Below are 15415 nucleotides of genomic sequence, written 5' to 3'. Positions count from 1 at the left end.
TTTTTCTTTTTTTTTAATGAAGCTAAGGCTCGCTCTTGGGCTGGCAATATGGATTGGTCAGAAGTAACGTACATAGACCCTACATACTTGTAAGTAGCACACGTATATACATGCAAACGTGTATAAGTGCTCCGTATCGTACGGATGTACAGTACGCTCGATAAATAGTAAACACACTAGTACTAATAGATATGTATAAAATCAATGCTGCCGGAACCAGGGGTGCGAATTGTTTTTGCCGACGATTGTGTGTGTGTGTGTGTGTGTGTCCCTGGTGCAGACTGATTTTTTTTTTTTTTTTAGGATCTGAAGGGGGATGCGTTCGCACCCAACGCACCCCCCCTGGTGACGCCCATGCTATGTATTTCACTTTTTAAAAATCCTTCGTTTGAATTAGGATAACAAAAAGAAAAGAAAAGAATACTGCGTAATGACTACCCTAAGGGCAAAAACAAACAAAATCAAGTACATCCCCATAAACAAAACAAACAAAAACGAGAACAACAAACATACAAAAACAACAACATTGTACTAGTACTTCAAATCGGGACTTCAAATCAGTAAGTTGGTCCTGCCGCCCTCTACTGCCTTGTTTGCTTACATGTAAATGTTCGTACGAAAAAAAAATACGAATGACGAGCGCCATTTCCAGTTCGAACAAGTGAACACCTTCCTCGAACAGCAACATTCCTGTGGCGTGTCATAACGATCATCCAAGGTTTACAAGATGAGTTTATCATTGAGGTAGGTGTGCCGACTTAGTGTGCATTCGTATCTTAGGCTGATACTGAAATTGAAGTAACTGAAATGGAAGGTGATGGAAACTGCTGCGCTGCTGCACGCACTAGCAATCAAGTGCACAGCAGAACCACTCTGTGCAGTCCCATTCATAGTTTTTGGTGTTAATTTACATAATTTGTAAAACGTACATGTTAAACTTACCGATTACAATGCAATGTCATCATCAGAAACGGCTAGTAGAGGTTCACTGACTAGATCAGCTAGTTCCTTTAGAACATGTGGATGCAAGTTGTCTGGCCCAGCAGATTGACCATTCTTCATCGCTATGCATGCTTGACAGTCGGACGCATATTTTTTAGCTCTGCAAATTGCAGTTTAAATCCTATCAAATTTTTAATTTTTTTCGAGGCATCTGCGTTTTAATCGGTGATATTATAGTGTTTTTTACTATGCTGATCCATCTGTGATGGATTTTTATCCTTATGTGTGAGAAATTAGCGAGAAATTTTGACCTACAAATTGGACCAACGTCTGCTCTGAGGTGGAAGCTCAAGCAACACAGCTCTACGGACCGACCTCACGTGTGTGATAGTGCAATCAAAATTTTCGTGCATCCAACAAGTAACGCGCCAACATATGTGCCGACCGCCATCTTGGATTTTATGCCTTGTGGGATGTTTTTAAACATTTTTTGTAATAAAAGTATTTGTATGGTTATTAAATAAGTGTTTGTTTTGGGAGTATTTTTTATGAACAACGACAGCCTGCATTATGGCGATTTTACAGTCATTCTGGATCCCAGCCCTAGTAATGATTCTCAGCCTGATTATTAGAACCAGCAGCAGCACAGCTGAACATGAGTGTGGTGTCAACAGAGAAAATCTGCAATCAAATATCTTCAGTGACAACTGGATGGCACCATCTTCCGCCCTTAGTTTTTCGCAACACAGATTATACAAGCAAGAAAACCAAGTGAGCATGTTCCATTACTCTTTGTATTTGTTGAAGTCAAAATCACCAAGAACAATGTTGAGTGTGAAGAGGGCTAGACTTATGGCCTTTGTGTATGTTTTGCTGTCAGGTGATATTGAACTAAATCCTGGCCCCCGTAAACCAAAGTACCCTTGTGAAATTTGTAAGAAAGCAGCCAAATGGGGACAGAAAGCTGTTGAATGTGAACAGTGCCAGGGTTGGTTTCACGCTTCATGCCTGAAAATGAGTGATGACATGTATGATTATTTGTCAGATCATCCATCTTTTTCTTGGATCTGTTCTAATTGTGGAAACCCAAATGTGTCGTTTTTCTCTCTAAGCGCTACCAAGTTAGAACTGTCCAACAGTTTCGACCCATTGACCCAGTTACCAAGTAATGCCATTAACGTTTCATCAGATGATAGGCAAGACCTAGACATTGGACAACCTGTTCAAACATCAAGCCCAAACCCAAAACCTAAGACTCCAGTATTTAGCAGAAAGAATGCAGGAGCCAATCCCAAGGACAACTATAAAAGAAGGAACAAACAGAAGCCTGAGTTAACAAAACGGATGAAAATGATTAATTTGAATTGTCAGAGTATAAAAGCTAAATTATTGAGCTTCGAAGCTGTATTGGCTTGTGAGAACCCAGATGTGGTAATCGGGACTGAGTCTTGGTTAAACAGCTCTATTTCTACCGGGGAAATTTTTCCATCATGCTACAATGTTTTCAGAAGAGATAGAGCGACTGATCAGAGAGGTGGTGGAGTTTTCATTGCTGTAAGAGATACCTTCCTTGCGTCAGAAGAGCCACATCTCCAAACAAACTCAGAAATTATATGGGTCTCAATCCACGTGAAAGGAATACCACCCTTGTACATAGGTGCATTTTATAGACCACCCTCGTCAAACTTAGAGTACTTGGAAGAGTTGGAACTATCGTTATCAAGAGTTCCAAAGAATGCTTCCGTGTGGATCCTTGGTGACTTCAACCTACCACACGTTGATTGGGAATCAGCCGTCTTCAAACCTGGTGGCCAGTACCCAGCAGTGAGTAGGAAAGTGATAGATATCATGAATGACAATAACCTACAACAACTTGTTAAAGATCCTACAAGAGCAGAGAATATACTGGACCTGTGCTTCACAAATCGCCCTGCATCTGCAGAATCTGTGAAGGTGGACCATGGTATTAGTGACCATGATATGGTGATTATAGAAGCTGTGTTAAAGCCCAAAGTTAACAGACCACCCAAGCGGAAAGTTTACATCTACAAGAAGGCGAACTTCGAGGAAATCAACAGGGACATGGAAGATTTCAACAAATCCCTCACTCACGATCGCATCTCCTCTTCAAGTATGGAGGAACTCTATACTGACTTTAAAACAGCCCTTCAGTCATCAGTTCAAAGACACATCCCCTCTAAGATGACCTCAAGTCGTTTCTCATACCCATGGATAGACAGATCACTCAAAAGGGACTACAGAAAGAAGAAGAGACTCTACAATAAAGCGAAAAGGTCACAGTCTCCCACTGACCAAGAAGCATTCAAGAAACTGAGAAGAAGTATTGACAGGAGAACCAGGAAGGCATATAAGAACTACTTGAGAGATGTTATCGGGGCCAGCCTAAGAACCGAAAACCCTAAACCTTTCTGGAAATTTATTAAGGCTAAGAGACAAGAAGTAAGTGGAATTCCACCCCTCAAAGTCCGTGGTAATATCATCCCAGGGGCAATGGAGAAAGCAGAGGCATTTAATGAATACTTCTGCTCAGTATTCACTGACGAAGATGACAACATACCAGACCTAGACGGTAGTAATATCCCGGATATAGATGATATTGTGATAACTGAAGAAGGAGTTCGTAAACTGCTTTTGAATATCAACCCGAATAAAGCTGCAGGTCCTGATGGAATACAAGGAAAGGTTCTTAAAGCCTGTGCAGGTAGCATTGCCCCAGCTCTGCAAAAGATTTTTCAGAAATCCATCTCTACCGGTGATCTTCCCAAGGATTGGCGCACCGCGAATGTAACACCTATCTACAAAAAAGATGATCGTTCCCAACCACAGAGCTACAGACCAGTCTCCTTAACCTCGATCGTTTGCAAATTACTCGAGCACATCATCCATGGCCATATCATGAAACATTTCGAGAGGTTTGGAATTTTAGCTGATCAGCAGCATGGCTTTCGAAAAGGCAGGTCGTGTGAGTCACAACTTTCAGGCTTGATCGACGACATACAGAAAGTTTTGGACTATAGGGGCCAAGTTGATTTAATAATATTGGACTTTAAAAAAGCTTTTGATGTAGTTCCCCATCATCGTCTACTTCATAAGCTTGAATATTTTGGAATTCGAAACAAAATCCATGTTTGGTTGAAGAATTTCCTAAACAACCGCCACCAGAGAGTTCTTTTGGAAGGGATTACCAGTGGACCCTTACCTGTGAAGTCAGGCGTTCCACAGGGCACAGTGATGGGGCCACTGTTGTTCCTCACCTATGTTAATGATCTACCCAGTAACCTCTCATCTAAAGTACGCCTGTTCGCGGATGATTGTATTTTGTATCGTGGGATTGAAACCTCTTCAGACCAAACTTCACTCCAAGCTGATATTGACACACTTCGGGCCTGGGAACAAAAGTGGCAGATGGGCTTCAATACTTCCAAATGCTTCGTTATGACTGTCACTCACAAATCAAGACCCCCTCAGTTCAGTTACTCCATGGGAAACAACACACTAAGTAGAGTCGATCATCACCCATACCTTGGAGTTGAATTGGCATCGGATCTGTCTTGGACCATGCATATCAACCAAGTAATCAACAAAGCCAACCGTCAGCTTGGTCTGCTGAGAAGGAATTTGTTTAGCTGCGACATACAAACCAAAGCCATAGCTTACATCACCCTGGTACGTCCACTCTTGGAATACTGTCACGCAGTTTGGGACCCAAGTCAACAAAACAACAAACAAGCAATCGAAAAGATCCAAAAAAGAGCTGCAAGATTTGCATGCAACAATTATGACAGATCAGCTAGTGTAACAAATATGATGAAGCGACTGGAATGGGAAAGCCTCGAGAGACGTAGAATCAAATCTCGCCTTCTCATCATCTATAAAGAGACCCAAGGATTAATCCCCAGCAATATTAAACATCTGCAAAGCTCCAATTTAACCAAGAGAAAACCAACCACACGACACTCCTCCAAGAAATTTGTGTACGACCATATAAGAGCAAATAAGAGCTGCTACCGGCAGTCTCTATACCCAAGGACAATCCCCCAGTGGAACAACCTCCCAGATAATGTCAGAGAAGCTTCTACAATCCAAAAATTTAAAGACCTTCTTGAAAATATTAAGTTTGAATAAGATATGCCTCCGACTCAAGCATATATTGCTACCTACATGTACGGGATAGCCACACCAGGCGTTTGTACATCAAGGATATCAAGATCAAGATCAAGATCAATAAAGGCAGTTTCTTATTTTTTAACGGCATCTTTGATGTTTGAGTGGAGTGTCTAGGACTCGTTCTACTAGGTCTATCAAACTTCATGCTAATCATTGCTATGTCATGTATGTGAAAGCAAGATAAATTTAATCCATCAATGCATCAACGTGATCAAGTGAGATATATTAATCATTGGAATATCCATTCTCATTCGGCATTAGAAGTTCTGGGATACTGGAAAGATCCTCAGTGGTGAACATGTGGTGAAGACACTCCTGAATTTAATATGCATTCTAAACCTCAGCTTTTTCTTGACTAACAGTGGCTGTTTATAATATTCCATCAATTTTGGATCTGGATCTGGATCTGTTACTCTGAAAAGCTCAGGTTGAGCATCACTCAGAACGTGACTGTGACTGGAGTGTCATTTAGTCCAAATGCAAATGCTTTTGTAGAGCTGTTTTGAAAGTATTTGTGCTTGTTATTGATGTTTGTTGAAGTTATTGAAGTTTTTCAGGCAATTTGTTCCACTCTCTTGCCATTTGGGGGAAATATGAGAATAGATGGGGTTGAGAGTTCGATCGTGGAATCACCAGTTGTTTAGGTTTACAGTTCCTAGTTCTTTGCCTATTTTGTTTCCTCTCTTCACTTCATTTACTAATACTATTCACATAATCTCCAGAATGATTTGGGATTCAACTTTACATGTGATGCTAGCTGCAATTCAAAATCACTGTACACTGTGTACAGATCTTAGTCCCAGGTCATGTTCCGCAAGGAGTTGCATACGTACACGAGTCCCGAGGCCGAGCATAGGTAGCATGATCCTGAACACTGTTGGATTTTAAATATCTTCTCCTCAATCTCTTTTTCGTATAGATTCTAGAGAGAGTCAGAGCTTTGTAGGTGATGTAGATAGATGCACATTTCTTTTCTTACCTTTTTACCTGTGTTTCAGGTTGCTAGTCAACTCACCCATATAGCACAGGTTACACAACTAAATCCCCAGCCAAGCCCAAATTCTATCATGTTCAGCAGCCAATGTCCAATACTGATTATTCTTAGCATTAACATGGTTTCTTTTACCACCAATTTCATACTTAATTCTTCGCCGTTCATTTTGTCACTGCCGATGAAGACATGTGCACATGTGAGTGGTGACTTAAATCACAATTATTTAGCCTATGGTAATTCTTCCACTGGCCCTTTAAATCGTACTAGATTTCTATCTCACAATGTGTAAGTACAGTCAACATTATTAAATCAAAGACTGGTAGTAAGGTAAATATTTTTTGACTGAATATTCTCCAAATATTCCACCTTAAAAAAAAAAAAAAGAAATGTAGAGGAGTCTACTGATTAGGGTTTCACTAGTTCATTGAATTTCAATTCTAAAATTGCAAAGCTCCCTTGTGTGGGAGGGACAACCCATCCCACAGATTCCTTTCGTCAGCTTGGTCCATCTGGATAAACTTAGTACATAGTAAAATGATACACAGACATGGAACAAAAGGTGACAAATACCATAATGTAGGCATTCATACTGCCCTGAATATTCATTCTTCTTTTCTTTTTCTTTTTCTTTATTTTTTGATTGAACATCTCCCCATTATTCCACCAAAAGTGTGCACCAGATCATTGAATTTTAATTTTAAAAATGTGACAGCTCCTTTGTGTAGAATGAGGACATCCCCCTTCCCCTCCGATCGCCTCCATAACTTTTGAACACTGTTAAAGGTCCTATTTACCTCTGGGAACAGTTATTTAAAAAAAAATATGAAGATACACATGTGTGACATTTATGCATACGTGTAGGTCTGTTGTACCACAAAATATCCCATCATATAACATTTTTGCGATAAAGCGTAGAATATAAGGAGATCTGTATTTTTCTCAATCAACTAACTGTAGATGGTTTAGTCGGGAAACATTTTTATCATAACTATTGTTCACATTTTGTATATTTAACAATACTTAACATCCATTTTGCCAACTCAAATTTTTACAGTGGTTGTTTCTATCCCTAACTCACATTTTAGAACTACCAGGTATTTTAAAGCACTAAAGCACTAATGCTGGGTTTTTGTTTCATCTGCAAATGGTAAATTATGCCTTTAAGACATGCACACATGGATCAAGAAGTGGCAGATTCCACAATTTTGCCATTCACATTGTCCCTGAATGTATTAACCATGTGGTCTTACTACAGATCTGATTTTGCGGTTGAGAGGCCCAAGAGGAAGAAACGGAGAGAATTGACAGAAGAGCAGAAGCAGGAAATCAAAGAAGCATTTGACCTCTTCGACACAGACAAAGACAGAGCTATAGACTATCACGAGTTAAAGGTAGGATACTGTATATGCCATATATTTCTTGAGTCTAAATTTTCATGAATCGGGAATTCCCGACGATTTCGCGAGTGGTTAAATTCACGATTGTGGAGTCCTGTGTCCTGTGTCCTGATTGGAGAAGTGTATACGCGTATGTCACATTCATATCAGGATCAGCGTCAATATTTTAACGTATCTTTAATTTCGCGAATAGCACCTGACTCGCAAAATTCGCGAAAATAAAGACCTTGTGAAATATTCGACGTACACAGTACAGGCAAAGTATACAATGCATGTATTTTCCTTGTCATGCACAACAGCTTTTTATTGTGGCACCTCATTGTATGTTTTTTGAAAAGTAATAACCCTGCATGCTCAGCATCAGAATGGTTGATCAAAGTGACTAGTCTTCATTCTTCATATTTGTTATTTGCTTGTAAATATCTGTTAATAAACTATATTATAATGTAAATAACACAGTCTGCAAGAATCTTCAGCTTTTTGAAGGAGGAAGACTTAACCAGAAGAAGAAGGAGGAGGAGGAGGAGGAGGAGGAGGGGAGGAGTATTTCTGTTGAGACTTATTATTGTTTGTTCCTTATATGATTCAGGTGGCTATGAAAGCTCTCGGCTTTGATGTGAAGAAAGCAGATGTCCTGAAGGTTCTCAAAGATTACGACAGAGAAGGGACTGGGAAGATTACATTTGAAGATTTTAATGAAGTCAGTAAGTATTACGTACATGTTTTTAAACGCTCAAATTCAGCCAGTTATTGTGAAAAACACTGTCCCAGTTTGTAAGATAGAGAGTGAAATAGGAAAGAGATTGGCACTTTTTTAGCTCACCTGAGCCGAATGGCTTAAGTTGAGTCAGAAATTTTGTTTATGTGCACTGTGACAGGTAATGGTTACCATGTTCTCCTTTTATTCCACATGGCATATAGCTGGTACAGTGCACTCCTGTTATAATGAACATGGTTACAATGATATTCCGGTTACAACAAAGTAATATTTCAGGCTGCGACATTATCCGCACTATGTTTTTTTTATTGTTTGTCTGTTCGGTTATAATGAAATTTCAATATAACAAAAGATAACTGCTGGTCACAAGGACTTCGTTATAACGGGAGTCCACTGTATTTATGACTTTTCCAACTCCACCGGTAAATGTTGTGAAATCCCCTTCACCCTATACCATCTATGACAGTCACAGACTGGATGCTGGATCGTGACCCCCAGGAGGAGATCGTCAAAGCCTTCAAGCTCTTCGACGATGATGAATCCGGCAAGATCAGCTTGAGGAACCTAAGGCGTGTTGCCAGAGAACTGGGGGAAAACATGACGGACGAAGAGCTGAGGGCCATGATTGACGAGTTTGACCAGGATGGCGACGGAGAGAGTGAGTTTATATCAGGAGATTTGTGGGCAAAGAATACTTTATTTGCAAGGTTTAGAATTAAATATAATGTGCATTGAATACAGTTTCCTCCAGTTATAATGAAAACCGTTATAACAATATTCCGGTTGCAATGAAGTAAAAATTCAGGCTGCAACTTTATCTGCCCAATGCTTTTAATTGTTTAATTGTTCGGTTATAATGAAATTTTGATATAACAAAAGAAAACTACCTGTCTCGAGGACTTCGTTATGAATGGGAGTTCACTGTATCTCAAGCTCACAACACAGAGACATGATTAGACATGAATGGATAAGTACATATTATCAACAGAAGTATGCACTTTGATAGTCGAGTGCAAGGTCACACCTTACTTTTTAAAGCAAATTGATTTGAATTCAGAAACCTCATGATCTGCAGTGCCATTAGTTTCATCTGGGTGGCCAATTGTACTGCACTACATCTGCACCAAATTACATTACTGTTTTTCTTTATTTTAAGTCCCAAGAATTACGTTGTAGTTGGCGAAACACACATTGCCAAAGGTTAGCATATAAGAACTTTGCTCCCAATGACTTTCCGCATTATAGTGGTAAGGAGATTCTCGCTGTATCAAACCTCAATATTCCCCCGTAGAATGGTGCCTTCTTGCTACAGCATTGATAATTTCACACGCAATGATGAGAGTCAGAGAAAACCATCACAAATGTAGTATTATATGTTGATTGAAAATACTGCCATCAAACTGAATCTCTGTATTTGTTCAGTTTGCTGATTTATTGCATGAGCACCATGATTCAGTAATTGGTAAAAGTACCACTTTTTTGTGTTTTTCTTCTTTTTATTTTTAGTAAACCAAGAGGAGTTTCTTGCCATCATGACCGGCGACACGTGACGGGAATCGTTCCAGCAGAGAGAACTGTGACTCTTGGACTATCCCAGGATTATATGAACAATATTTTGTGACCTTTGCTGCTTAAAGGAGGGACCAATGTCGTGTGATTGCAAGTGGGGTGGATCTGCTTCTCTTTCCACTTGTTCAAGTGTGTTGTGATGTTTTGGCTATTTTTGTGCATCTTTTTTCATGCCGTGTGCACAACTGTGAATCTTCGAGCATAAGCTAGAAAAAAATGTATTCTCCTTTGAGTGAGATGAGTATCCAAGATACCAATTACTCTTTGATATTTACTATCTCACTTACGTGTAGGTTGGTGAGGGAAATTGTTTCTTGACCAGATTTGTTGCATAGTCTTTCACTGTTTGACAGAAAGGCAGATATAATGTTTTTGGTTTTTTATTAACTCGGTCAAGCACCCTTTAGTCTAAATATTTCCCTTACGAGATGTCATCTGACATGAAAGTTAGGGCTAATTAATGTGATATACAGTAGCCAATACAATGCAGACTGTGTAAGCAATATATCATGGGTGACCTCTGGAGAGACGGTCATCCACACATATTGAGTGTTTACTCGAGTTAGTGTCCGAGTCGCAACTTGCCCCTAATCTGGGTTATAACTGTCACTCAAGTCAGCCTTAACCAAATCTTCAACTTTTTTTTTCGGGCCCTATGTGAATGATTCGGTTGGAAGATGTGATTTCTGTGTGCCTAAATGACAGCTTTTCAGGGTTAATGTTCATTCACACTCACATCATAGTCAAACGTACATGTATATTGTTTTAACAAACTCTTGATTACTGCTTTTGCCGACGCCAGAGGAAACTCAGAAATACTTACTTCCTCTATGATTGCGGTATCATTAGATGGCTCAAATTTCACACAGTTGCTATGTCTAATACAGCTGGAACTGATAGTGAAATTAAGTAGAAATTTTGAAGGGCTGAAAGATGTTGTTAAAGCCCCACCTCAGGGGGGATCGAGGGGTGGTTGTGATCACACTCGTACAGCACTGAAGGAAGGGAAAAATGACCCATCTAGTCACGATGGATGCAGGGATGGAAGTGTGGAGCTCAAAACCACATCCATCGTGATGAAGTCATTTTTCTCAGAATTTGAAGAGACTGGGTAAACTCCACTCTGATTTCAGGGGTGGGTGAAATAAACTTGTGAGGGTAAATTTCTCTATTTATACCAATGCATATATCTAGAAACTTCCAAAAAATTTAGGGGGGCCTGTTTTCTGTACTCTTGTGGGCCTCACATCCTTCCCCACCAAAAAAGATGTCGTCCTCAACATGTACAAAAATTCCAGCTTCACTCTTGGTTATTTGGCATTCTGCTTCTGAAATTCTCTTTTTTTTTTTTTTTTGACAAACGACAAGCGCAAGGCTTAACCTTCTGAGCACCTGTTTTGGCAGCACCACATTTGTTAGTTATGCCAATCATATTTCCACCAATCATTACCTCATCTAACGTACAGAACATTGTCAGGTTATTTTGATACCTAACCGCAAGAATTCTTCTTAACTGCCTAGATTATCTATTTTTCATCCATCCTCTAGGTTGGGCGGGTCACGTTCCTAGGGAGGCGCGCATCTCCCTGCGACGTTCATATCAGGAACCTTTTATTTTCAATAAAATACTCTAATGTTCGGTACCAGACATAAACTTTCTAAATCCTCTGACTGGTGTATCGGTACGAGCTCATTACTCATTAGTAATACTTATGCTAAGTTCGTTCTCTGGGTGGTGCTCACAGTTCTTGTCGATCTCCCTGCGGTGGTTGACCTCGGAGTCAGAGTAGGTCGTCGTCGTCGTCATCTTCGTCGTCTGCTACCGCATGGGGTTACAGCACAGGAGGCAGAGATGCCAACCTTCCAGAGCACAAATCAGTAATCATAAGGCTAAAAATCAGTAATTTTTTGGCATGACGCTTTTTTTTTCTGTATGATGGCAAGCGCGGCTCCCACAGGCAAGCGATAGTGCATCGTGTTAACATTATTATACATACCTGTATGTTCTATTGAAAGACTGGATGAACTCATTATCAATATGTCTTGATATGTTGCTATAGACTTTTGCGGCCTTCTTGCACCTTTAAGTTCATTAGTTGCTGTCAACTCTACATTGAAGTGTTGAAATGTTGGATGAACTCCCTCACAATCACATGTCTTTATATGTTGCTACATGTGTAGTCTTTTCACTCTTTTGCAGCATTCTTGCACATGTTCATGTATGTTAGCCAACACATAACTACCAATGATCAATTGTATTGAAAGGCTAGAGTTGCCTTAAAAATATGTCTTTATTTTTTGTTGTAGTCTGTTGCAGCCTTCTTGCACCTGTCCAAAGTCTTTTCATCAAAGACCATCTTGTGACAGACAAAGTTCTTGGACTGTGAGTATGCCTTCTGAGTGAGGACATCAGAGAGGACAGCTTTTGAGATGTTTGGTCTGAATTCAGTCACATTTTTCCGTACTAGGCTGAAGAGTCTCTCGTCCTCTGCATTTGAATGGGGCAGAGACAGGATATCCAACATTACTTTGGCAAGGGTTGCTATACTTTAGACAGTTCTCTCCTGATGTCTCATCAGTCATCTGTGAGATCACAACCCATGCTTCATCTGATCTCTGCTGTAAAGAAACAGACTCTATGGAATCTACCTGGAAATTACCAAATTCGATCTCCAGGTCATCGCTGGAGTCCTCCATGTAATGGAACTTGTGCACAAAGAATGCCACACTGGCAAACTTTGACTCCTGCCTCTTGCTAATGTCTGCCACTTGTGCATTGATCAGCACTTCATCATTTAAAGGAAAAGTCTTTGTGATATAATTGCAGACTGAAATGAAGTATCGGCTCACCGTTGTGAAAAACTCATCACACGTTGTAGGAGGCATCTCACGAAGTACATAGTAGCCTAACTTTACTGCCAATGATCAATTCATCATCTTCTCGCTGGTTTTGAGTTGGATGGTATCCACACTTGTCAAGTGGAGCGGCAGCAGAAATCACACTTGGCTTCACAAACCTTATCAAGATATTGCGTAGCAGTTCCTGCTGAAGGTCATGCAGCAAGTGGATTTGGGGCTCATCTCTTTGAAGCTTTAGGTTAAGAGTGTTAAGAAGGGGGATTGTGTGCTGCAGAAAGAGACAATAAAGTTTGTTTCTATCATTTTTCAGTTCATCATAAATCTCCCCAGCCTTATTCTTGGTGGCTTCACTGTTTTGAGATACCTTAGACTTGGAGGTGTGTTCACTAGATTTGCCAGTTGTTTGTTCCTTACGAGATTGAACACTCTTCACTAATGAGGGAAAGAATACATTTGTGGCAGACATGGACGAAGTGCTATGAACCGATTTCTTCGAAGGTACAGGCACAGGGTCGTGATCCGTCTTTCTCTTTAACTTGGATACATTTTCACCAGCTTTGATATGTGGACCATGTTTCTCACCTGAAAATACCTTTGTATGAACATGAGAACCCTTGACACTAGTTGAGCACGTCGTACTCCTCTTGGTCGGCTGTCACTGCGAGTGGTCTGGTCATTTCTTATGGTCTCCCTTATATCCGATAGCTGCTGCTTTATAAGGGCAACATCAGCCATTCCTGCCCTCAGCTCTGCTATTTCGGACATAAGTGTGCCCTCCCTTGGTTTAGATTTTACAGTGGCTGGCTGTGTCTCGTTAGGTGTCTCTTCATCTATACTTTGAACGGCTTTTTGCGGGAGGGCGTACCCAACTTTTGCTGTCGTTCTGTCTCCCGTCCGGCAGCTTTATTCAGTCTTTCGAAGAGTTCCTCGTCTGTCGTTCCTTGGTCGGTCAGGAGGGGGCAGACCTCGTTCCTCACTGCTTCACTTCGCAGCCCCGTGAGAACAGTGTGAAGGAACATACTTTGAACCAGGGACTGGTCATATTTTAGTCCCGACCCCACCTCTTTGCTGGCAAAAATCACCCTTTGCCGTAGGTCAAGGGCCCGGACAAGAAAGGACTGTGCCGATTCCTTATGCTCCTGTGTGAGTGCGGATAACCGCTGATAGAGGTCGGTTGCTCCCTTCTCCTGGAAGTGGGCCGTGAGCATCCGTCTCAGCACCGGGAGGGTGAGGTCGGAGAGGCCTTCCAAGTAGCTCCGGAGGGCTGACCCTGGTACCATGGCACGGATGACCGCCTCCACGATGTCCTCATCCGCATGTCCCTTTTTTACTCCACTCTCTATTTGGTGGATGTGGCTGGAGAAGGACAGTCGATCTCTTTGTCCAGGTTCGCAATTTTGGCCCGATATTTTGAAGTCGCGTTTGGCGACATGGACAAAATTGACCAAATGGATCTGACTCCGGGGGGGGGGGCTGATGGAGGATGTGCTTTGCTTTGGCTCGGGTTTTGGCTCGGGTTTGCTCTCTGACTCATCCCGCTCCTTGGCCTGGCTCTTCAAGATGGTGGCAATGTCTACATAAATCTGTACCCCCTGATCACCCTCTTTCTCCACATCCTCGCTATTCAAGAATCGTATTTTCCGAAGAAGGCTAATCTTACTCTCCTCCCGTCCAGCGTGAGCAGTGCGTCAGGACTGGCTTCCTTGAGGAGGTCGATAGCCTCTTGGTAGCTTGCAAGCAGTTGCTCGGCCATGGCGTAAGTCGTTCTGGTGGCTCTTTGGTTCCTGTACTCCCTTGGGTCAGAGAATCCCACTCGATTGCCCCAAACTTGACTCTACCCACAACCCTTAACCTCAGGACCTACAAACCAACTATCTACCACCTACCTGAATGCGCCCATCAACATCTGCCCCTCAGTGGAGGATGCGTGTCACTGGACTGGTGATGTCACCCATCTGGATCGTAGTAAATCAGCATGAACACACCAGTCCCTTTGTGGTCGCCAATTTGTTAAAGCCCCACCCCAGGGGGGATCGAGGGGTGGTTGTGATCACACTCGTACAGCACTGAAGGAAGGGAAAAATGACACATCTAGTCACAATGGATGCAGGGATGAAAGTGTGGAGCTCAAAACCACATCCATCGTGATGAAGGCATTTTTCTCAGAATTTGAAGAGACTGGGTAAAGTCCACTCTGATTTCAGGGGTAGGTGAAATAAACTTGTGAGGATTAATTTCTCTATTTATACCAATGCATATATCTAGAAACTTCCAAAAAATTTAGGGGGACCCGGGCCTGTTTTCTGTACTCATGTGGGTCTCACAATGTAAATGTGAAAACAGTTAATAGTACATGTATTTGCAGGAGTAAATACATGTGTCACGTTGAGACTTCAGATTTTATACATACTGCATAGCTGTTATTTTCGCATACAGATTTTCACGAATTAGGTCATAGACATTTTCGCGAGATGTTATTTTCGCAATTGACGGTACACTAATGTAAATGCGCTATCATCCAAGCACATCAAGACATTTTCGTGTGTTCAATTCGCGATCCAACTGTGATTCGCAAAATTCGTGAAAATCAAACCCTTGCGAAAATAACAGCTTTTACAGAACATGTGTATAGATTGTGTTTTGTACTTGTAATTTTTTCAATCAGTGATTATATTTATTGAGTTACAATTGGGTCATTTCTTAACAAGTCTTCAAGATTTGAAATGGAGGGCATATGCATCAGAACCT

The 15415-nt window shown here is 41.2% G+C and overlaps 1 protein-coding gene across 1 annotated transcript; it reads left to right on the top strand.

The window, feature by feature from the left end:
• The first annotated feature begins 636 nt into the window (after positions 1-636).
• On the top strand, positions 637-14945 carry LOC139730811 (centrin-3). The gene is made up of 5 exons (XM_071641680.1): positions 637-744; positions 7380-7515; positions 8111-8225; positions 8706-8897; positions 9746-14945. The coding sequence occupies exons 1-5, from the start codon at positions 728-730 to the stop codon at positions 9787-9789; spliced, it is 504 nt and encodes a 167-aa protein (XP_071497781.1). The 5' UTR covers positions 637-727; the 3' UTR covers positions 9790-14945.
• Positions 14946-15415: the final 470 nt, after the last annotated feature.

Source organism: Diadema antillarum, unplaced genomic scaffold (genome assembly GCF_040938485.1).
Source record: "Diadema antillarum isolate AM-2024a unplaced genomic scaffold, OU_Dant_1.0 seq00000338_RagTag, whole genome shotgun sequence".
Classification (NCBI taxonomy): Eukaryota; Metazoa; Echinodermata; class Echinoidea; order Diadematoida; family Diadematidae; genus Diadema; species Diadema antillarum.
The sequence above is the reverse complement of the archived record's forward strand: the minus strand, read 5'-3'. Positions and strand labels throughout refer to the sequence as shown.